Raw genomic sequence first — 25,652 nt, forward strand, 5'->3', positions numbered from 1 at the left:
TGTATCAGAAATCGACATGGGCATACTCTAGGACACAGCAATTCAGCTTCTAGGCTGAACACTTACAGCCAAGTGATTTCAGCATCCATTGATAATCCTTGTCTGAATAAATGTTTACACTGCTGACCATAAAATGGTGATATCCTAATCCTCTCGTTCCTTCTACATCTATTTGCAGGCCTTCTCTTATAAAGAAGAGATTTTCTTTTCTTGTTCTCTTTAATATAATAATCCCTGAGAACTTGTGTTCTTTTTACATTCATTGTGTTATGATCCGTTATTGTCATTATTCATTCTGATGCTCAAAGTGCTTTGAATTTGGTCAGTGGGTGCCCTTCAGGCTGCCTCCTGTAATCTTTCTGACACATCCCTAATCAGTCTTTGAGTGCGTCAGCTGGAATCCAAAATCTTTTCTTCAGCCTGCAAGGACCCACGCGGGCTGACCTCAGGCGAAAGAGGGAGGCAGTGAAGAGCGAAGCCTCTTCTATCCAAGCTCCCCTGCCTCCTACTTACGTGACTGTGTGCAATGACAGAATTTTGGATGCCTGTTTCCTCAACTATAAATTGAGCTTAATAGTGGCATCAATCTTTATAAGGCCTTAGTGGAGATTACATAAAATCTGTGGCTAGCATGTGGTAACACTTAATAAAAGCCAGCTCTTTTTACTTATTACTGCCCCAGCCTTTCCTCCTTCATAATTCCCTTGGCCTCTAGCTTTCTCTCAGTTCCTCAGAAGCACCAGGCTCCCTTCTGGTCACGTGCCCATGCTTCTGTCTGGAAGGACCCTGTTCTCCCTTATCTTCCTGCATCTGGTCACCTCCCATTTTTCTTCCAGGACTCACTCAGCTCAATTCACCGGGCTTGATCAGCTTTGTTTGCTCATATATGCTCCTAGAACCACTCTGCTTTTCTTCAAAGGACTCATCTCATTTTGTAATTATACACCCATTACTAGGATCATTAGGTTATCTCCCATCGGAACAGACGTCGTGTGACAGCAGGGGCTGTGTCTGGTTTTGCTCGGCATAGTAACCTTAGCATCCAGCATTCCAGTACTCGTCCATTTGTAGTCAAATGAATAAATTAAACACATCGTGACCTATCCATAAAGCAGTCATGAAAAAGAACTACACGTCTACATATACAAAACACACACACAGTTGGGAACCAGAGATGCAACTAGGAAGGAAGAAGGTAAAAAATCCGTGGTGGTGGATCTGATTTGGAACAATATGTATAAACTGGAAATACGTATTTCCTACCTGTGTCCAACAAAAGGGCCTGGAAGCCCAGCAACAACAAGTACCCTCGGTGTCCAGACCTTGCTCTAAATACCATTTCCCGCTAGAAGAAACCAGGCTCCTGGGGAAAACACAGGTCTGAGGCAGGGAAGGTATGTGTTCCTGGTATAGTTTGTGCCAAACAGCCAGAAAGCGCTCAAAGACTGATGGGGACATGTCAAAAAGATCCAGGAGGCAGCCTGAAGGGGAAACCACTGACCAAATTTGAGATAATTCAAGCATCAAAATGAATAGTGGCAATAATAAATCATAACACAATGAGTAAAAAAAGAATCCATGAATTCAGAGTGATAGGAAAGTGAGGACAGGGGGCACCAGGCCGGCTCAGTCAGAGGAGCATGAGACTCTTGATCTCAGGGTTGTGAGTTCGAGCACCACATGGGGTGTAGAGATGACTTAAATAAATAAAACTTTTTTTAAAAAGGGAGGAAAGAAAGGGAAATCTCTTCTTCATAAAAGGCCTGCAAATAGATGTAGAAGGAGTGAGAGAATTAGGAAATCAACATTTTATAATCAGCGGTGTAAAAGTTTATTCAGGTAAGGATTATCAACCCATGTAAAGTCACTGGGTAAATGCTTTTTGAGGATCAGTATATTCCTATGGGCTCAAAGCATCACCCCATGGATTACTTATTTTTTAAAAGATTTTGTTTATCTATTTATTTGAGAGACAGAGAGTGAGAGAGAGAGCACGAGCAGTGAGGAACAGAGGGAGAAGCAGACTCCCTGCTGAACAAGAAGCCAGATGTGGGGCTCTATCCTGGGACCCTGGAATCATGACCTGAGCCAAAGGCAGACACTTAACCCAGGCGCCCCAAGGATTACTTATTAATTACGAAGAGGAAGAGGTACCTTTATAAGGGAGAGATCTAGTGGATACATCTACCAAGTGATTAATCCAACCATCACCAGTGATTGGACATTATGTGTCTCCTGATGTGATGCCACAGGAAATATGCACCATCATCAGGGTAGCATTCTTTCCAAAATATTTCATTTAAATTTAATCTTGAGGAATCAATCGGACAGTTCCGGAATATGGGACATTCTATTAGAAAATTACCCTGTATTCTTCAAAGAGGTCAGTGTCATGAAAGACACTGAGATGAGATGACTGTTACAGATTAAGAGATTAAAGAGACAAGACGACAAGATACAATGTGCATCAACTGATCTTAATGGGAGGCAGAGGTGGGGAGGCAGCTATAAAGACTTTTGTGGAAAAAAAAACAACTTGTGGAACAAATGGAAAAATTCATATATTAGGTGACATTATTGAGTCCATGTTAAATTTGCAGGGTTGATAACAGTAACAAAATATTCTATTAAAAACATATTTAAGGAGGGGCACCTGGGTGACTCAGTCAGTTAAGTGCCTGCCTTTGCTTGGGTCATGATCCCAGGGTCCTGGGATCAAGCCCCAGGTCAGGCTCCCTCCTCAGCGGAGAGTCTGCTTCTCCCTCTGACCTCCCCCCACAGCTCGTGCTCTCTCTCAAATAGATAAATTTTTTTTAAAGATTTTATTTCTTTTAGAGATAGAGAGAGAAGGAGAGGGAGAAAGGCGGAAGGAGCACAGGGGGAGGGACAAGCAGATTCCCTGATGAGCAGAGAGCCTGACGTGGGGCTCAGTCTCATGACCCCGAGATCACGGCCCGAGCCAAAATCAAGACTCCGACGCTTAGCCGAGCCACCCATGTGCCCCGATAAATAAAATCTTTTTAAAAAAATTTAAGGGGCAGCTGCATGGCTCAGGCGGTTAAGCGTCTACCTCGGGCTGTCATGATTCCAGGGTCCTAAGATCAAATCCCAGGTCAGGCTCCCTGCTCAGCAGGGTGTCTGCTTCCCCCTTTCCCTCTGTCCCTTCCCCACTGCCCCCCCAGCTCGGCTCTCTCTCGCTCTCGCTCTGTCTCAAATAAATAAATAAAATCTTTAAAAAATATATTTAAGGATACTTAAAGACGCTCTCATTCATACAGAATCCACACAAGTATATAACACAAAATACTGTTTCTAGACAGAAGATGGAGAATGATCTTCTTCCTTCTTTGTGTTTTCTGGGTTTTTCTATAATGAATACCTATTGTTTATTACTTATAAAATCAACTTAAATTACCTTAAAAATTTAGGTTTTCTATTGAATAATCTTTTATATATTTCTAATTATGCCATGTACATGCATTAATTACTAAAACGCATTAATTACTAAAACAGAAACAATGTTAAAGGTAAAATATAAAGTTAGAAAATATATCTGCAACATACTTAGCAAACAATGGGGAAAAAAATCCTTACTACATAAGGATATTTTGGGAAAAGATACCAAATTTTTAACAGTGGTTATATATATACATACATATGTATATATGTATTTCCATTTGTGGAATATGTGTATTTATATCTGAATTACCGGGAGAAAATATAACAGAAGGCTGCCAAAGGCTCTGAGTGCTGAGGTGGTGAATCATTTTTATTCTTCTGTTATTTTTATTTTTGTGTGTTTTCGAAGTATTTTTAGATTTACAAAAAATACTTTTTTGAAAGCCTCAATAGGAATCCTTAAAAATCTAAATTTCTGTGTCTGGCTAACAAAACACTTCTACGTCTGACTCTTTGGAGGGTGGTTCTCTCTTCTTCAAGAATGTTCTTCACCAGTGGGAGGAAGGCAACCTGCCCTTCTGCCCTTTGCCCTACCTTCATTCTACTCTGCTCTAGCAGGTAGCATGTCCTACACTCTAGCCACTTGGACACCGCATCCTGGTCCCCTGGAAGCTATCCACATCCCCCAGCCTCTCCCACAACCGAGACCTGCCGAGTGAGTGAGCCAAAACACCTATGAATCATCCGGAACTCGAACAATAAACACACTCCCTGGAATGTACAAAGTAATTATACGCAAATGTAATTAAAGAGAATAACTATTAAATAAACCAAGTTAGTGACACATAGCAGCCAAATGGCAGAACAAAGCTTCCTGAAGCGATTTCCTGATTTGACAGCAGCATGCGTCACGAGATCTGTGCTACTTAAAAGTTTATGACGCTTTTTAACGTACAGGGGACACAGGTAACATACCACTGCTGTGTTCCTAAATGGGAATTAGGAGTGCTTTGCTCCCAGATACAGCTGGGGAATGCCAGTTTCCCCCATAACCACCCAGCCTCCCTGCCCTTAAAAACTTGCTGAAGCCCCATCAAAAAGCTCCTCTAACCTATTTGTTCTCTTCAACTTACTTTTTGGGTTGAGCTGTCTGAGGTTTTATGATGCCTCAAAGGGTAGAGGACTCTACCCTCCCAAAGTAAGCTGCTGCCAATTCAAGGCCACCGATGTCCAGCTACCTCTTTTATATTCTAAGCCCCGACCGAAGTGCCCATCACTTCCCCAGAGCATGCAAAGCCCCTAGGTAGCACTGGGCTTGGTCAATACATTAGGCAATGACCATTTCCATAATGGCAATGTTTTCACGGAAAAGGCTTCTATATTTGCTGAGAAGGAAAACGAGGACCCCTTCCAATTCTGTAAAATCAGTCATCTGAAAAGACAGACAAACCCAGGCCCCAGAAGCTTCAAAAAGAGCAAGTGAAGACAAGCCAGAAGGAATGTTTACGTGGGTGGGGGAGCTGCGCCATCTCCAACCCCTTGGCAAAGTGGGCAGTGGCGTCATAGAACTCTAGCAGCTTGAGGAGCTCCAGCTCAGGCCCTGCCCTCTCCACGCTGGAGCTGAGGCAGTCGGGCAGAGGGGGAAGCAAGGCCCCCAGAGTCTGAATCAGCAGCACGGTTACCACCTCGTGGGGGTTCTTGAAAACCTGCAGTGGGAGAGAGGTATCTGCGTTAGCACACAGGACCAAAGAGGAGCATACCTTTTAGAAAAGCAGTCTCCTGGACTGCTCTCAGAGGAATCCTTCCAACAGCTGGAAAGTGGCCTGGTCAAGAGCTGTAAGCCCCAAGTGGTCCTTACCCCAAACTCAAACAAGCTCAGAAAGCCAAGTAACTGGCAGAACTCACAACTTGTCTAGAACAATCGGCTACTTCACGTCTGTTACTGGCCCCAAATCTATCACACGTAGTATTTATTTAGATGGCCACCGAAAACTGGCCGGCGAGGACTGTAAGGATGACAGTGCAGAAACTGAGAGTGTGTGGGAGGTGGGGAACAAAATGGAATTAAAGAAGAGCAATTCACCAAGTCAGGGTTGGAGAACATTTAGGCAGATTTGCAGACCAGCCCACAGCCATCTCTCCCCTTGACACAGATCTTCGGTAGAGATGGATTTTTCTTTTATTCTAAGGACCACCAGGAAGAGTGTATCCAGGGCCTTTTAGATTATAGATCCACTTATTCACTAAGAGTCTTTTTTTTTTTTCTGTTTCATATACTACTGATCTCTTGGACAAAACTGGAAAAATGTACACAGTACATTTAGAAAGGGGTTCTCACAGACACCCCTGCATTGATCAAATGCTTTTTTTATCATAACATAACTTAAATATGCACAAACATGAAAACAAGATATAAGGCCATTCTTAGGTAACTCTAAGGCCAAAAAAAGTGTAAAAGTTTAAAAACTATAAAATCAATAAACTCAAATTTTTATGAGAAAATATCCTGAGAGAATGAAAATGAAAACACAACTTTCCCAAAAGCAACAGGATATAGCAAAAGCAACACTAAGAGGGAAATTTATAGCTTCAAACCCATACATTAAAAAGGAAGAAATATCTCAAATCAATCCTAACTGTACACATTAAGGAATAAGAAAAAGAAGAAACTAAACCCAAAGCAAGCAGAAGGAAGGGAATAATAAAGATTAGAGCAGAGGTAAATGAAATAAAGAATAGAAAGTTAATTTTAAAAATCAACAAAACTAGTTGGTTCTTTGAAAAGATCAACAAAATTGACAAACCTGTTATCTAGACTGACAAAAAAAGAGAAGACTTGAATTACTAAAATCAGATACAAAGGGAGGTATATTTATTACCAATGTCACAAAAATAAAAGGGATTATAAGAGGATTTGATGAACAATTAAATGCCAACAAATTAAATAACTTATATGAAACAGACAAATTCCTAGAAACACAATTTACCAAAACAGACAAATTCCTAGAAACACAATTTACCAAAACTGGCTGAAGAAGAAACAGAAAATCTGAATAGTCCTATAACTAACTAGGAAGGAGGAAGAATTAGTAATCAAAAACAGTGTTGGGGCGCCTGGGTGGCACAGCGGTTAAGCGTCTGCCTTCGGCTCAGGGCGTGATCCCGGCGTTATGGGATCGAGCCCCACATCAGGCTCTTCCGCTGTGAGCCTGCTTCTTCCTCTCCCAGTCCCCCCGCTTGTGTTCCCTCTCTCGCTGGCTGTCTCTATCTCTGTCGAATAAATAAGTAAAATCTTTAAAAAAAAAAAAAAAAAACAGTGTTGCTATTCAAAATTCATATGTTGAAGTCCAAACCCCCAGTATCCCAGAATGTGACTATCTTTGGACCTAGGAGCTTTAAAGAGGCAATTATGGTAAAATGGGTCATCTGGGTGGACCCTTATCCAATCTGACTAGTGTCTTCATAACAAGAGGAGATCAGGACACAGACATCCATAGAAAGAAGACATAGGTAGAAGACTGCCACCAGCAAGCCAAGAGAGGTCTCAGAAGAAACCAACCCTGCCAATACCTTGACCTTGGACTTCTAGCCCCTGGAACCATAAGAAAATGAACTCCTATTGTTTAAACCATCCAGTCTGTGATATTTAGTTATGGCAGTCCTGGCAAACTAATACAAAACGCTTCTAACTCATTCTATGAAGCCAGCATTAACCTGATACCAAAGCCAACCAGATACTAAAAGAAAATAACAGACCATTTCCCTTACAAATACACAATCAACAATACCCAACAAAATAATAGTAAACTAAGTTCAGCAACCATATTAAGAGGATTATACACCATAACCAAGTGGGGTGGATTTCCAAAATGAAGAGTGGTTCAATGTACAGAAATTAATCAATGTAATACACTACATTAACAGAATGAAGGGAAGAAAACACATGACCATTTCGGTTAATGCAGAAAAAAGCATTTGATAAAATTCAACACCCTTTATGTTAAAAAAATAAAATAAAACAAAAAACTCAGTAAGCTAGGAATAGAAAAGAACTTCCTCAACATGATAAAGGTCACATAAGAAAAACAGCTATCATACTCAATGGTGAAAGACTGAAAGCTTTCCCCCTAAGGCCAGGAACAAGACAAGTATGCTATTTTATTCAAAATAGCATTGGAAGTTCTAACCAGAACAACAGGACAAGAAAAAGAAATAAAAGGCATCTAAATTAAAAAGGAAGAAAAAAACGACCTGTGTTCATAAACTATATATGATCTTATATATAGAAAACCCTAAAGAATTCTCTTTCTCTCTCTCTCTCTCCACACACACACACACACACACACACACAGCATTAATAAACAAATTTAGCAAAGCTACAGGATATAAAATCAACAAGCAAAACTCAGTTGCATTTCCATACACTAGCAACGAACAACCCAAAAAGGAAATTAAGAAAACAATACCATTTATAACAGCATCAAAAAGAATAAAATACTTAGGAATAAACATAACCAATAAACATAACTAAAGGACCTTTATGCTGAAAACAACTGAAAAACTACTGAAGAAATTAAAGAAGACACAAATAAATGGCAAGACCATCCTGTGTTCATGGATTGGAAGACTTAATTCTGTTGGAGCACCCGGATGGCTCAGTTGGTTAAACGTCTGCCTTCAGCTCAGGTTATGATCCCAGGGTCCTGGGACTGAGTCCCACATCAGGCTCCTCGCTCAGGGGCGAGCCTGCTTCTCCCTCTCCCTCTGCCTGCCACTCCCCCTGCTTGTGCTCTCTAACAAATAAATAAATAAAATCTTAAGAAAAAAGAAAAAGAAGAATGACACTGGCTAACTCACACTTCCAGATTTCAAAACTTACTACAAAGGTACTCTAATCAAAACAGCGTGGCACAGGCATAAGGATAGACACATAGTTCAATGGGACAGAGAGCCTAGAAATAAACCGTCACATACATGGTCAAATAATTTTCAACAGGAGTGCCATTCAACGGGTAAGGGACAGACTTTTCAACAAATGGTGCTCTGAAAACTGGATGTCCATACGCAAAAGAAAAACACTGGAACCTTACTTTGCACCATTACAAAACATTAACTAAAAATTAATCAGACCCAAACATTAAGAGTGAAGTATAAAAATCTTAGAAAAAACATTTGTTCGGCTGCCTGGTTGGCTCAGTCAGTTAAGCACATGCTCTTGGTTTTGGCTCAGGACATTATTTCAGGGTTGTGACTCTGAGCCCCGCATTGGGCTCTGCACTCAGCAGAGATTCTGCTTGAGATTCTCTCCCTCTCCATCTGTCCCTCGCCTGCCTGCTTTATCTCTCCAAAATAAATAAATAAAATTTTCAAAAAAAAGGGAAAAGAAAAGAAAAAAACAGTGGGGAAAATTGTGACCTTGGCTGTGGCAACAGTTTCTACGAGTGACACCAAAAGCACAGGCAACAAGAGAAAAACAGAAAAATTGGGCTACATCACAGTTAAAAACCTGTGCATCAAGGAACTCTGCAAACAGACTGAAAAGACAACCCATGGGATGGGAGGAAATACTTACGGATCATATATCTAATAAGGGATTAATATCCCGAATACAGATCGAATTCAAAACATAAAGCCAAAAACCCAACTCAAAACTGGGCAAAGGACTTTAACAGATGTTTCTCCAAAGAAGATAATACAAATGGCTGATAAACAAATGAAAAGATGCTCAGCGTCATTAGTCATTAGGAAAACACAAATCAAAACCACAATGAGGTACCACTTCACATCCATTAGGATGGCTATTATTAAAAAAAAAAAAAAAAAAGAAAAAAGAAAAGAAAGGAGGGGCGCCCGGGTGGCTCAGTTGGTTAAGGTCTGCCTTTAGCTCAGGCCATGATATCAGGGTCCTGGGATCGAGCCTTGCGTTAGGCTCCCTGCTCAGCAGGAAGTCTGCTTCTCCCTCTCCCTCTGCCCCTCAACCCCAAACAAGTGCTCTCACACTCTCTCTCTCCCTCAAATAAAATGTTTAATAAAAAGATAAATAAACGAATAAAAGGAAAAGAAAATAAGAAGTAGTAGCGCAGATGTGGAGAAACTGGAACCTTCACACATTTGCTGGTGGGAGGGTAAAAGGGTACAGCTGCTGTGGAAAACACTCTGGCTGTTCCTCAAAAGGTTAAACAAGATGATATGATCCAGCAATTCCATTCCTAGGTGTACATCCCTGAAGAACTGAAAACAGGGACACAAACAGGTATTTGCACACCCATGTTGACGGCAGCATTATTCACAACAGCCAAAAGGTGGGAGCAATCCAAGTGTTTATCAACAGATGAACGGATAAACAGAATGTGGTAGCTACATATAATGGAATATTATTCAGCCATAAAAGAGGAATGGGAAATTCCAGTATCTGCTACAACATAGATAATCCTTGAAAACATTTTGTTAAGTGGAATAAGCCAGACACAAAGGACAGATACTGTATGATTCCGCTTCTAAGAGGGATCTAGAAAAGGAAAATATAGAGAGACAGAACAGACTCCAGGGCATGGGGGAGAAGGGACTGGGGAGTTACTGCTTAACGGGCACACGGTCTCTGTTTGGGATGATTAAAAAGTTCTAGAAACAGAAAGTGGTCGGAGTTAATCAACACTGTGAATATACTCAATGCTGCTTAACTGTACACTTAAAAATGGTAAATTTTATGTTATGTATATTTCACAATAAAAAAAAGTCATTTCAACATTAAAACCAGTAAAATTCAAAATAATAGGACAGATGAAGATGACGCCCTGCAACTAAACTTTTTCATCATTAATTTGATCTAAAGGCACAGGTTCTTTTGAGCTCAGCGTGCCTCTACTGCTTTGCGGTGTGTGATGAGGATTCTTGCCCTGCTTCTATCTCTAGGCAAACTACCGACTACTAGGGAAATATCAAGTTGGCTACGGCATGAAACAGAATGCACCTGGTTCCACTGCATACATCACGTAAGTACTGAGTTTGTCCCCAACAGAACAGGGACATCGACGTGGTTATCAATATGAATGCACCCACTCAATCACACAGCAGTCATTGGTCCTACGGCAGTCATGCACATAATCTAAAATATGTGGTGGGTATTTTTTTTTAGATTACCAAAATAATAGAGAATTGACAAAACTTCAGTGAACACCTGTTTACTTTGATAAACATCCCTGCTAGAGTCTGAGAGAAAGGAACAGAGGAAAGAACCAAACAAGCCAACGAAGAATGAAACAACCAAACTATAGAAACCTCCCCGATGTGCATTCCTTGAGCAACAGTCTTCCAACAGGGCATTTAAATGTCCCAAACTGGAATTCATTACTGTCCCCCTGACCTTCCCAGACCTGCTTCCGTCAACTTCCATATGTCTGACAGTAGCATCCCCCCTCCGGCACAACGAAAATCTCCCCTCTGACTTTTCCGTTATCAGTAACTAGGCCTTAACAACCGTCCGCTCTTCTTGAACCAGATGCCTTTTACGGCATTACCATCACCGTGCGAGGCCAGAAAAAGCCCCCTGCCTCGTCGCCAATCTTTCCTCATCAGATCACTCCCCACACCACCTCCAAATTCGTTATTTCTTAAACGTAATTTTAAAGACTTATTTACATTTTAAGTATTTAAATATTGCAAGATTCATCAATTATTAGCATCCTGCTACATCTGCTTTATTTCTCTGACACAGGTCTCATGGTAGGCACCTCAGCATGTGCCTCTTAAAAAGGGGACCATCCTGGGGCACCTGGCTGGCTCAGTCGGTGGAGCACGCAACTCCTTATCTCGGGGCTGCAGATTCAAGCCCCATGTTAGGTGTACAGATTACTTAAAAATAAATTCTTTAAAAACAACAACCACCACAACAAAAACGGGGGCATCCTCTTACATCACAACACTACAACTCATCAAACTTAATCTTGAAATAATACCTTTATGGTCCAAGTTCAAATTTCCCCAACCATCCCTATAACGTCCCTGATGGCTTTTTTGTTATCATGCAGACTCCAATCAAGGATCATGCAGTTACATTTAGTTGTCATTCTTTTTTGGTCTCCTTTAATCTAAAATCAACTCAACTTTTTTTCTTTCACCACACTGACAATTTTGAAGAATCTGGAACAAGTGTTTCACAAAATGGCCTTGCATTTGAATTTGTCTGCCTATTTCCTCATGATAGCATTAGAGTTAAGCCTTCCGGGCAGGGAAACTACATAGGTGACGTTCTGACACCAAAATCATTCTTAAAACAGCAATGTCAGCATTCAGTCTGTAGCTCCAGACTCTCACTATCTTCCAGTGAAAGCCATGCTCCTGTCTCGAATTCACAGTTCCTCCACTGTATGGTTCCACTAGCCACACACATAACCCTCCGGTCTCCGGCCAACACAGTCCCTTCACTATCACCAAACATGCTAATGTCAGAGAAGCATCAAGACCTTCAGATACCACTCAGCCAACGTCTTCATCTGACAGAAGAAACCTTTTGCTGCAAAAAAGGAAAGGACCCAAGGAGGAAAGGAAAATGAGCCTTGTCTAGAAAAAGGAATCCTGACTCCTCACCATGTCTTGTGAGGAAGGACTACGCAGTGAGGATACCCTTCACTCTTATCTCCTGCTCCAGTGACCCGGGGCAGGGGAAGAATTAAACTAAGTAACTGTTCTAAGGAGCTCTAACCAGTAGGTCAGCTGAAACTATAAAGGCAGGTCCTAGACCTTCAGTGGCCTTTTTTTGAAGTGTTTCAATTAAAACACACTGGTTCTCTTAAACTCAGAGGTGTCCCCCAGTCCTTTGAAGTGATGTGGCAAAAGGATTCTCTGGCCATCGGCCAAAGAACGACCACAAAGTTCATAGACTGGAAAAAGGAACTTATCAACTAGGGCTACAGAATCAGCCTAAAGAGTCCACCTGAAAACAATCTGACCTGACCTTATACTATAGACAAAGACCAATTCAAAAGGGACCACAGGCCTTACTATAAAAACTAAACAAGTTTCTGGAAGAAAACACAGACGAGCATCTTTGCAATTTGGGGTTTACTTATAAAACAATAACCATGAAAGAAAAAACGGGTAAATTAGGCCTCATCAAAATCAATACCTCTGTTTAGGCCACAGACCAGAAGGAAGTATCTACAAAATATGTCTGGCAAAGGACTTTTATCTGAACTATGCAAAGAACTCTGACAACTCAATAATAAAAAGGCAAATAAACCAATTTTCTGTAATGGGCAGAAGATCTGAACAGACACCTCACAAAGGAAGATATAAGCACACTGAAAAGGTGCTCACCATCCTTAGTCATCAGGAAAGTACAAACTAAAACCACAATGAGATACTACAACACACCCAACCAGAATGGCTAACTTAAGAAAGACTGACATCACCTAACGTTGGCAAAGATGTGGGGCAATCAGGACTCTTGCACCCTTGTTGTGGAAGTATAAAAAGTACAACCACTTTGAAAAAATGTCTGGCAGTTTCTTATAAATCTAAACATACACCTGCCCGATGACCCAGCAATTCCACTCCTAGGTATTTACCCAAGAGATATGAACACGTGTGTCCACAAAAAGACTTAGAGAACAATGCTCATTAGCAGCTTTATTCATAATAACTCCAAACTGGAAATATCCCAAGTGTCCCTCAATATAAGAATGAATAAACAAACTGTGGTCTATTCATGCCACGTAACAGTATTTAGCAATAAAAAGGAACAAAGTACTGATTCACACAACGTGAATAAATCTCACAAACACGCTGAATCAAAGAAGCCTTACGGAAAGGACATACACCGTATAATTCCATCTACAGAAAATTCAAAAACAGGCTAAACTAATTTATGGTAGGAAAAAATCAGAACAGTGGTTGCCTTCAGGGGTGTTGGTATAAAGACTGACTAGGAAGGAGCAAGAGAGAACTTTCTAGGGTTCTCTGTATCTTAACAGAGATTAGGCTACACAGAATTTGTCAAAAAATCAATCAATTGGCCTATTTAAGACGATCGTGTTTCACAATTTTACCTCAAAAAAACAAGGCAAATAAATATTGAACTCTAGTTACGAATACACGTTTAGAAGTAAATGATGTTCGCAACTTCCTTTGAAATGAATCAAAAAATAAGACCAATACGGGGCGCCTGGTGGCACAGCGGTTAAGTGTCTGCCTTCGGCTCAGGGCGTGATCCCGGCGTTATGGGATCGAGCCCCACATCAGGCTCCGCTGCTATGAGCCTGCTTCTTCCTCTCCCACTCCCCCTGCTTGTGTTCCCTCTCTCGCTGGCTGTCTCTCTCTGTCAAATAAATAAATAAAATCTCTAAAAAAAAAATAATAAGACCAATAAATGGACAGATACATGGGAAGATGGATAGATTTATGATAAAGCAAACACAGCAAAATATTCATCGCAGAGCACACGAAGTGGGTACACGGGCGGGCATTCACCATACGATTCTTTCAACTCTTTTATATGTTGGAAATTTTTCATATTAAAATACTGGGAGGGGGTAAATCGGAAGGGGACATATTTACTGTGGTGTCTTTGGTTTTCTTTTGCACTATACTGAGCTTCAGGAGATGATGGCCTCTTATCATGCTTACAGCCCAAAAGGAAATGGGCCATGGACCAAAAGTAAACACCAGCACAAACTCACATCTTACAAAATTAGAATGAGGCCCGAACAGAAGTCTGAGAAATCTAAATCCTTTTTTCTGAGATGATGAAGGGCATTTGCACGTGGCCATGAACTGGTTTTGTCCTCACAACACGAGAGACAGCAGAAGAGGCAAGGACACAGAAATGAATGGGCATCGACAGGATTGCGCAGAAGCGACGATTACATAAAAGCCGCAGAACGTCTGCAAGAGGCTGGGTTTTATCTTGTCGTGACCCAACTCTGAGTTCGGTGGACTCTGGGAGAAAGCAACGAGGATGGAGCAGAGCATTTTAACCACCGGGGGTGATGTGACCCTGTACGGGGGATTCTCTCCAGCTACAGTCGAGCTCATTCCAATGGGGGACAGATGCACACCGCAAGAGGAACTCACAACTCATTGTGAAGGCAAACAGCCAAAAACAAGCCACACCATCAACAGGCCCAGTAAGTCACAGCCTCTTCTGTCCTCAAAGAAGGAAAGACGATCTGGGGCACGTCCCGGCATCAAGACACAGGAATGGCGGTTCGTACCCTGGATGGTGGAAAATGCCATGCCGAGAGGCTTTGGGAAAATCAGTGATGGCAAGTGTCCAATGGAAATGAAGTTCCTCCGTCTCGTCGGTCCCCTAAGTCAGAGGGCACCTTTCAAACTGTACTCTTCCTCCAACTCTGGGCGTACTGTGTGAACAAGGGAAACTAATCCTAGGCCAGGTACGTTTTACCTGAAGCTAAGATAAAAACAATCTTGTTCAGTCAAACACCACCTGACCAAGGGCCTCCCGCTTCTAGATCAAGAGATAATGGCCTTCAGGAATGCCACAGGCTCCCTGGCTGAATAACGTGCAATGCTGTCACATTAGATTCTATTTAAGATACAGAGAAGCACGATAAGAGTTTTAAGGAGACCTAAAGATTTTACTGCCTTGCGTTTCAAGACTTATCTTTAACTCCTTTGGTGAGGGCAGCAAATAGGAAGATGTTCAAAGCAGTGCTTGAAGCAGGGGAGACACCACTCCCAGGGCAGTCGCCCATTCCCTGGGACCCAAGCGAGCTGTTACCTGCATTGCCCACTGGATTTGTGTGTGCCAAGCCCCGAGCAAGGCGTCATAGAACCCAGTGAGCTGTCGGTCCAGGGGGAGGTCACTCTGGCACAGTTCTTGCCAGGCTGCTAAAAGCTGCGCCTGCAGAGACAGAACAGAGGGGACTTCACTGAGTAAACACGACATGCCGCCTGCTAAAGCCGCCCTGCCACCCCAGCGAGGCAAGCCATGCCCTGCTGCCTGCTCCCGGGGTCACCGGGCACCCCCTGATGACCATTCGCTGCAAACAAAGGCGGGGAAACAAGACTTCACCATCACCTGCTCGGATCATCAACCAGAATGTGAATCCATTGCCCTCCAAGTGCTCCCTTCTCCTTTCCCCTCGCCCCCAAAGCCTGCAAGGTCCTTCCACCGGGCATACTACAGTCTTCGGGAAAGACCTTAAGGTGTGAGTGCATGTGCACTTGAGCTGCATGGCCTAACACCGCTGCTTAAAGCACACGAGTGCTGGACCTGGAGGAATTCAGTCAGCCCGGAAAGCAGTCAGGTTTCACCTCATGTCAACAACTCTAGAAAACAAAAAATTCTTCACGCTTGCTGAGGGCATAATAAGGCCTAAGACACGACTCTCCCTTGAAAGACAAAAATGGGAGAAATTGAAACAACTTGTCAGTCTGTAAGTGAAATCCAGCTATCAACCCACAAGAGGCGGAAAACAGAAGGCTTGTGTTTTCCAAGTGGCAAGCAAATGAATAAACAGGCTGGACTTAGAACGCCCCCTACTGGCAAATCAGAAGAAAAAGGCCAGAGGGCAAGGAAGGAGGCAGGTGTTTCCCCCCTGGAGCAGGCAATTGGAGCTCTGCAGGGCCTCGGAGCATTCCACAAACTTAAGCACCCCCAGCTCCTCACCTTGTGGCATTTGTAGTAGTAGGCGAGCAGCTGGGGCATCCGGTCGATTTCAGTAAACACCTTCACAAACACTCTGGACTGATCTAAAGGAGAACAACATCAAACAAGTCCACCTTGGTACCAGGCTTCCTGTTGTAGACCAGAGAAAGAATTCACCTGGCTCAATGTGGATATATGTAAGCTCGCCTTCCAAACTGCCTACCTACACAATGAATTAACTCAGGCATAGAAACTACAGATACGAAAAATAAGTCAAGCATAAGGGCAGAATATGTGACTCAGACCCTGCAAGCCTTGGCTTGTTTAGCTAGTGCATCAATAACCATCAGCGACGGAGCTCAGATTATACATCAGCAAAGTCATTGTTCCACGGGAACACTGAAATGAGTTCGAATCAGGGATGGGACGGGGGTGGGGGTGGGAGGTGGTCGGTGGGTAGGAGCTAAGCCTGGGCTGCAAAACTGAAGGAGACTCTCACTTTCAGGGTTGTGCAAGGGCAGGGCGAGAGCCTCCTTACATTTTGTGCTTTAGGCAATTCACCTGACTCACCTCCTCCTGGCCCAGACTAGAATCATAAAATGTCAGCGACAGAAAGGTATCTGAAAAACCATCAACTGAACTCATTTCACAGGGGAGGAAAGTGCAGCCCAGAGAGCTTTAGTCACTTGCAGGCCAACGGCAGGACTACTCAACCACAGCACAGATTGAACCACATGCAACTACTGCTCTTTAACCATTCTGACCCTACAAAAGCAGCAATCTCATATGACTCAATGTAATATTTATATGAACTAAAAAATCCTGACACAGCAGACCTTCTGCCAGCTGCCGAGAACAAATCATGCTCTTTACTGCCCCAGGGCCTTTGCACTTACTAGGTCTGGGATGATCTTTCTGGCTCTCTGTGTGGCTCTCCTCTTATCACGAGGGCCTTTCCCAATCAGCCTGCCTAAATTAGGTTCCTCCTGTTATTTATTCCCTATCACAGCTTTCCCTTTGTAGAACTAATTAAAATCTGAATTATTCTATTTAGTTACTTGTAAAACAGTTTATTATCTTTCTCACCCTCGGAAATACAAGCTCTATGAGGTTGTGATCTTTCCTGTCTTGTCTCACTATTCCAAATTAGCACAGCACATGGCAGACACTCAAAAAAATGTAGTAAATTTATGACTGGTTTTTTAAGATTTTTATTTATTTGACAGAGAGAGAGCTGAAGCAGGCAGAGCAGCAGACAGCGTGAGAGGGAGAAGCAGTCTCCCCACTGAGCACAGAGCCTGACCTGGGGCTTGATCCCAGGACCCTGAGATCATGACCTGAGCCGAAGGCAAATGCTTAACTGACTGAGCTACCCAGGTGTCCCAATTAATGACTGCTTTAAATAGCACTGTTTTTCAGCAATATAAATAGCATATTCGTATGGAAAACAAGAAGAAAAAACTGCCTATCACACTCTGTTAAACACTGTCAACATTTTGGTGTATATTCAAAGAACGCTTTTTGATAGAAACTGCTATAACGTTTACTAGTCTAAAAATATAATCACAACTTAAAAAATTTCAACCCCACAGAGAACTTGTTATTTCTTGAAACAAATAATAAAGCAGAATTTGGCGATACAGCCAACCCAGTTAGTAAAAGCGCTGGAAAACTTAAAGGTGACATGGGAGTCTCTGCCCTTACAGAGGATTTCAAGTTTTTCAAGGTTAATACATTCAATTAAACACAAATTTGTAAAACTGGGAGGAGTTCCCGATTCAGACGAGAGAGAAAGAAACAGGAAACCTACTTTGGCAACTACAATAAAGACTTCCAGGCTCCAAACAATACCACGGACTCAATGCAAAGGCACTGCTGAGCCCCTGCCTGGTGAACAGCCACCTGCTGGGTGCTGTGGGGTCTGGGCGTAGACACGCTGTTTCACAACCACACCCCACTGCCCTTCTTCTGACAGCTCTGGTTGTTCGGGAGATCAGGGACCTGCCTCCCATTCTCCCATTTTTTTTTTTGGCAAAGCAACACATTTAGTTTATATTACCTAATAATACCATTAGCACTTTCCTACAGCTGCTAGTGATTGCATATACATAAGACAGAGCAAATGTCAATTGTCTTAATCAAAGAACAGTATCATCTATTACTTTGTTTGGTTTTGTTTCCAGTTTTACTGAAATGACATCAGTGTATGAGTTTAAGGCATACATCATGCTACACATATTGTAAAATGATAACAACAGATTCAGCTAACATCCATTTTCTCATACAGACACGGTGAAAAGAAAAGAAAGAAGAATAAAGGGAAAAAAATTCTTCTAGTGATGAATATCTGTCAGGATTTATTCTCTTAACACCTGCCTTGGTATATCCTATAGAAACATTAGCTACAGGGGCGCCTGGGTGGCACAGCGGTTAAGCGTCTGCCTTCGGCTCAGGGCGTGATCCCGGAGTTCTGGGATCGAGCCCCACATCAGGCTCCTCCGCTGTGAGCCTGCTTCTTCCTCTCCCACTCCCCCTGCTTGTGTTCCCTCTCTCGCTTGCTGTCTCTATCTCTGTCAAATAAATAAATAAAATCTTTAAAAAAAAGAAACATTAGCTACAACCATGTTGTACATTACATCCCTGGTACTTTTTACAACTGAAGTTTGTACCTTTTGACCATTTTCCATTTAAATGTTTCTAGTGAAGCTGACTCTACTCCAGGATCCAGAGAATGGCCAGCCAGAGCCTCAAATCCACCTCATCAAAGTAATTGGTTCTGAGGTGCAAAGGCCTGCCCATCAATGCAATCAAGATTAATCCTGGGATCTCTTCTTTTTTTTTTTTTTTAAGATTTTATTTATTTATTTGACAGAGAGAGAGATAGCCAGCGAGAGAGGGAACACAAGCAGGAGGAGTGGGAGAGGAAGAAGCAGGCTCATAGCGGAGAAGCCTGATGTGGGGCTCGATCCCAGGACTCTGGGATCACGCCCTGAGCCGAAGGCAGACGCTTAATGACTGAGCCACCCAGGCTCAGTCTCTTAAGCTGTGAGGATAGAAGCGTGGAAGTGCATGGGCCACCACATGAAAAGTGCACCTGGAAGTAACTAACGCCAACATATAGAGAGACAGAGCCAAGAAATGACAAGAGAGACTGGGTCCTAATAATCACACAGTTTGTGCCTGGATTAACGAGACCTACTCTGGAACTTCTCAGTTCCATAAGCAATATATTCTGTCTCTCTCTCTCTCTTTCATTTAGGCCTGTTTGAATTGGGTTTCTGTCACTTGCAACAAAAGAATCCCAAACTGATACAGGCCTCATGTGAATAAGATGGGGTCCCTAGTCTCTATGCCATCCACCCACAGTGTTAACATAGGGCCAATGGATTGTTATTATTTCAAATTAACAACTGATTTTGGATTATAAGTAAGACAATATAACAGCGCTGATGGGAAATTTCGTTTACATTGCTTCTGCACATGATTTCATATTCTATTTGGACATAAGGAAGTACTTCTCACACAGTGCCCTGCACATAGGAAGTATGTCATAATTATCTGTGAAATGAAATAAATATATGGGAAGAAATGCTCTTAAATCTCATCCTAAAATATTTCCCCCACTGCACCCATCTGTACCACTTCACCCTGGTTCCATCTAGGTATAGACACGGACAACACCCCCAGGCATGTGACTGAGAGGGCTACCCCTCACCCTTCCCCCACTCTCTGTCATTCATTTTTCCTGAAGAAAGAGAATACCTGCTTGAATGTATCAATAAATATAAACAGAGGTGAGGATACTATCAAAGGCCTTCGATATACAACATAGGTAACAACATAAGAAAATTGCACTGTGGAGAAGCTAGCTGTCACCCTTTTACATTCACACTTCTTCCAAAGCATCTCCACTTATATAACCTCACTTCAACCTCAGTGCAACCCTACGAGGCCAGAAGATGGAGAAATTGGCAACAGAATAAATAAGCCTGTCAAGATCATACAACCAGATGTGCCAAGACCGTCTCTCGGTCAGGTTCCATCATCTAACTCCCGTGACTTGTCCAAAATGACAACTGACAGATGCAACAGTTTAAACCTCAGACCCAGCCAAGAATTCCAGGAGCTGTCCTGATCCAGTTCAGAGAAGAGGGGACAGTTACAGAAGGAACGTCTCCGGGGAAAAGGGGAAAGGAACTCCGAATGCCTTACTCCCATTTTGGAAAAAAATGAAGGCCAGTGGATGGTAGCAAGAATGAGAGGGAATTAAAAAGGCAGCCAGAAACTTAAAGATGAAGTGAAGCTGAAGAGGAAAGGAATTAAAATCATAGTGCCGAACCTGACTCTGCAAAAATGAACGGAGCTTATAAAGTTGTGATAACATAAACACTATTTATTAGTTCAATTAAAAACAATGGTATACAAGGAGAATGGAGAGGGGAGAGAGGAGTGGTACGAAAGCGAAATCCCTAGCTATAACAATAGGAAGTCAATAGACAATGCCTAAAATTAATATACAAGGAAATAAAATAATAAATGTATTATGCAAAGGGGCACCTGGGTGGCTCAGTCGGTTAAGCACCCGACTCTTGATTTTGGCTCAGGTCATGATCTTAGGGTCATGGGATCAAGCCCTGCGTTGGGCTCTGTGCTCAGCGGGGAGTTTGCTTTAGATTCTCTCTCACCCTCTTCCTCTGCACAGCTGCCCCCCTCTCGCCCCCAACCATGCACGCATGTGCGTGTTTTCTCTCTCTTGGAAATAAATCTTTAAAAATAAGTTAATAGGGGGCGCCTGGGTGGCACAGCGGTTAAGCGTCTGCCTTTGGCTCAGGGCGTGATCCTGGTGTTATGGGATCGAGCCCCACATCAGGCTCTTCCGCTATGAGCCTGCTTCTTCCTCTCCCACTCCCCCTGCTTGTGTTCCCTCTCTCGCTGGCTGCCTCTATCTCTGTCAAATAAATAAATAAAATCTTTTAAAAAAAAATAAAAATAAGTTAATAAATGTATTATGCAAAAATATAAAGTCAAATGCCGGAGAAAACAGCTCTGAGAATTAAAAGTGCTCTCCTGGGATCAGGACTGGGGAATAAAGTGGTAGAGGGAAAAAATGTTCTTCTCCCCAGTAAGACCTCCAGTACTGTTTAACTTTTTCATCACGGTTGGTGAGGGGAACAAATTTTAACTGAATTCAAGAAATGGAAAAATGAAACCGATGAAGTCACTTGTTGGTCTGGACTTCCAATTTGTAGTGTAGCTCCATCCGGTGAGCTAGATGGCTTTTTAGAAACGCGGCTGCTGCTCTCATTCAAACAGAACCTTCGAGAGTTCCCGACTGATCTCTTAGGACTTATTCCATTTGGGTTACTGTGAGAGCCAGGAAAACTTGAATGGGGGTCCAAGAGAAAGGAGTAATGTTCACGGAGTGCCTCCCTTGGAACCAGGAGCGTAGGACTCGTTGGTGCAATTTCCGTACTCCTTTTACTATGAAGGAAACTGAGGTCTCATTGCTCAGAGGCAGCAGCCCAAAGATTTCAAAATTGGCTTGTCCATCTCCCAGGTCCACACTCCTTCCACTCGGCCACAGCCCTCAGCAGATTTACTAATAAACTGCTAATAGCCATGAAATTCTTCCCCGGATAGAAACTCCTCAGTCTGTTCAAGGCAAACTATGCTCTGTCCCCAGCTCTCCTGTCCAGCCTCATCTGACCATTTCCCAATGTTCACTCCATTGAAATGGGCTTACCTGTTACTCCCACAACTGCCCCTGCGTTTTCCCATTTCTATACCACTCCTATGTATGTTGTTCCTTTGCCGGAAAACATTCCTCCCCACCTATCAAAATCCTATGCCCATGAGAAAATGCTCATGCTGCAGTGCTCACAGGGGGGAAAAACAAGGTACAAAATTGTATATACTCAATGGATAGTCCTGCCTTAAAAGATACAGGTGCACACTCACAGGAAAAAACTAGAAGAAAATATTAAGTCATCTCTGGGTGCTGAGTTCACTGGTAAATCATCTTCATTTTTATATTTGTGTATATCTTTCTAATTCTCAATAACCTGTATTACTTTTATAATCAGAAACAATTAAACATTTTTTAAAAATTCATCTCTCTTTCAAAGATCTGCACATATATTAGCTCTTTCAGAAAAGCTTCCTTGATTTTCTATCATCGTTTCCCTTCATCCTGGGGACGGCTAAGGCAGCTTTCACATTCCATCTTGTAAATCATTTTATTATTTGTGTACTTGTTCTTTCCTGGCCTCACCCTCACCAAGCTGTAAGGTCCCTGAAGGACGGCAACCTTATCTTATTCATCCTTGCATTCCCTGCTTTTCCTCACATAATCAGTATTTTAAAATAATATTTAAAAGGGAGTTATCCTTTCGGAATGCCTACTTTGAATTACACCAGATAGGAATTGTACAAAAGCAAACAAACTCAACCCCTTAAATGTTCCCATATTTGGTGGCTTGAGGAATAAGTAAATAATTTGGTAAACATCAGCATGCCACACATAGCAATGTACTCTAAGAGCCAAATTCTGGTATTAATATCAAGTAGTTTCTTACATATTTTCCCAAGAGCAGAAGAAAGGACTGAATGGGAGCACCTGCTTCCAGGCTCACAGCTGAGAAGCCAGGGCGACAGCCTTAGGACAGTCGTTCAGCTGCACCATCTCTGGCACTCATCTGCCCCCTTGTGGCCAAAACTCAGATGCTACCATCTCAGAAAGACGTTAAAAGAGAAGAAAAAAAATTTTTAACTGCACAAACAGGTACCCAACTTTTTATACCTGTTGAGAAGGAAAATCTGTGAGCGCAACTACTGCGATGATAACCCAGCTAGGCTTTGGAAATCTGTTGGCAGATCTCACTTTGATGGGCAGGAATCCATGAGCTGGAAGATGTCTATTTGTCCTAAGATGCTTATTATTTTCCCATGATCCCTTAGATGAAGGAATCTTCCTGCTACATGTAAAACTGCTACAAAAAGTTGCTTCAGGGACGCCTGGATGGCTCAGTCGGTTAAGCATCTGCCTTCGGCTCAGTTCATGATCCCAGGGTCCTAGGATCGAGTCCCGCATCAGGCTCCCTGCTCAACAGGGAGTCTGCTTCTCCCTCTGCCTGCCACTCCCCCTGCTTGTTCTCTCTCTCTCTCTCTCTCTCTCTCAAATAAATAAATAAAACCTTTTTTTAAAAAGTTACTTCAATGTAACCAAATTATTGGTTGGTTGTGTAGACTAAAATAGGCATGTGAGCTTGGAGACTGTCACTATAAGCAGAGAGATGGAAAGGGATAAGGTGTTGGGGAGGTACTAATTTAGCGGTGATTCCCCCCCCCCTTTTTTTTTAAGATTTTATTTATTTATTCGACAGAGAGACAGCCAGCGAGAGAGGGAGCACAAGCAGGGGGAGTGGGAGAGGAAGAAGCAGGCTCATAGCAGAGGAGCCTGATGTGGGGCTCGATCCCATAACGCCAGGATCACGCCCTGAGCCGAAGGCAGACGCTTAACCGCTGTGCCACCCAGGCACCCCTCCCCCCCTTTTTTAAGTAGGTCCACGGAACTTAAGACCCTGAGATAAAGAGCTGGATGCTTAGCCAACTGAGCCACCCAGGCACTTCCAGAGATTTCCCTTTAAAAACTGTTTGATAGGGGCACCTGGGTGGCTCAGTCGGTTAAGTGTCCGCCTTCAGCTCAGGTCATGATCCCAGAGTCCTGGGATCAAGCCCTGCATCGGACTCTCTGCTCAGTGGGGAGCCTGCTTCTCCCTCACCCTCTCCCGCTCCCCCTGTTTGTGCTCACACGCTCTCTCTCTCTGTCAAATAAATAAATAACCTTAAAAAAAATAAAAATAAAAACTGTTAGATAAAAAAGCACCTTGGCCTTCCAGGAAATATATCTGATGAAAGAGCACATTATTTTGGGTGGGGGGGAAAGCTTCCTGATGCTCACCAAAAATCACCACCAGGAGAAAAATACAATACCATTTCGTCCGTGCTGAAGCCGGGGAAATATCTGTACTACAGAACTTCAGAGAAAGTAATCAGATACCCAGTCACTTTGGCCCAAGCTGAGTGGGGATGACAGGAGCACTGGGACTACCGGCAGGGAGCGGCTGAGCATGGCAGGACAAGGTGGAGACAGGGAGCAAAGAGGAGGTCTGGTCCAGGCAAGGGGAGAAGGCTTATCTCCGCTTCAGCCCAGCAGCAGCTAAAAAAAGCAATTTCCCCCTTCCGAATCCATCCTGCCTACAGAGAGTGAGTCTAGAATCAAGCCTGATTTAAATCTGTGAACAAAAGCAGTCAAATATAGTTTGCCCTCACCACCAAGGCCCATAATCTTGACCCAAAGGGCATCATTCAAACCTGATTTCAGTAGCGAACCCCTCCAGAAGGAAAGGAAAAGCACTCAAATTCACAGAGGCACCACCTCCCCACCTCCATTGCTAATTTCTTCTCCAACACCACCTAACCAGAGGTGCACCCCAACCACATCCACGAGCTCCGTGGGTCTGTAGCTGCAACACATTCATGAGAAAATGGGAGGAACAAAGCTGCCAGATGGTGACTTTCCGCAGCCCAACTCCAGTCCTGGATCCCATCTCCAAACAGACGACTGACAAATGGGTATGTTATGGAGTGAAAAAGCTGGAAATGAGTCCTGAATCCGTTCTCTTTAGGCCACTGAAGAGCACAACACAGAACGCAGCCTTTAATTCAAGGGCAAGAGGAGAGTTCTCAACAAAGCCCAGGTAAACAAGGAGGGGCTTCTTTGGAGATCGCACGTTAGTTTCCAGTAAAGAGCAAGCCCAGAAAAAAGCAGCCACGTATAAATATGACTAAGCAGAAACAAAAACAAACCAAGAAAACCCCACAATAGGACCTGTGCAAAAGTAACACAGGGAGGGGAAAAAAGAGAAGGAACAGAGCGTGCAGAAGGTCCATCATGAGAGCACTTCAAGAACAAGCAGAGAGAGGATAATAAGGAAGTCGAGGACTTTACCACCACCATAAACCAATTAGACCCAACACATACACACACACACACACACACACACACACACACACACGCACACACAGAGAACACTCCACCCAACAACAGCAGAATACATATTTTTCTCAAGTGCCCATGAAACATTCTCCAGGATAGATCATATCTGAGGCCAGAAGACAAGTATAACTAAGACGGAAATCATATATCCTTTCCAATCATAATGAAATAAAACTAGAAATCAAAAGAAGAAAAAACTATGGGAAAATTCACAAATATATGGAGATTAAACAACAGTCTTAAACAACCAATGGGTCAAAGAAGATACCATAAGGGAAATGAGGAATTATCTTGAGACAAATGAAAATAAAAACACAACATACCAAAATGTCCAGGATGCCACACAAGCAGCACTAAGGGCTCATTTATAGCTGTAAATACCTACCTTAAAAAAGAAGAAAGATCTCAAGCCAACAACCTAAACTCTATATCCTCAAGAACTAGGAAAAAAAAAAAGAACAAACTAAACCAAAAGGTAGCAGAAGGGAAGAAATAATAAAGATCAGAGCAGAGATCAATGTAATAGAGCAAAAGAAAAAGAAAAACCAACAAAACCAAGAGTTTGTTCTTTGAAAAGATGAACAAAAT

At 42.7% G+C, this 25,652-nt stretch overlaps 1 protein-coding gene across 1 annotated transcript in view; it reads right to left on the minus strand.

Annotated features, from left to right (window-relative positions):
* COG7 (component of oligomeric golgi complex 7) overlaps nt 1-25,652 on the minus strand; it is a 75,351-nt gene that overhangs the window by 36,648 nt on the left and 13,051 nt on the right. The window contains exons 5-7 of the mRNA XM_026515603.4: nt 16,028-16,110; nt 15,137-15,259; nt 4,907-5,105 (exon numbers count right to left, since the gene is read on the minus strand). Coding sequence (XP_026371388.1) covers nt 4,907-5,105; nt 15,137-15,259; nt 16,028-16,110 — 405 coding nt within the window. The remainder of the gene's footprint in view (nt 1-4,906; nt 5,106-15,136; nt 15,260-16,027; nt 16,111-25,652) is intronic.

The sequence above is a fragment of the Ursus arctos genome, unplaced genomic scaffold, assembly GCF_023065955.2.
Source record: "Ursus arctos isolate Adak ecotype North America unplaced genomic scaffold, UrsArc2.0 scaffold_2, whole genome shotgun sequence".
Lineage (NCBI taxonomy): Eukaryota > Metazoa > Chordata > Mammalia > Carnivora > Ursidae > Ursus > Ursus arctos.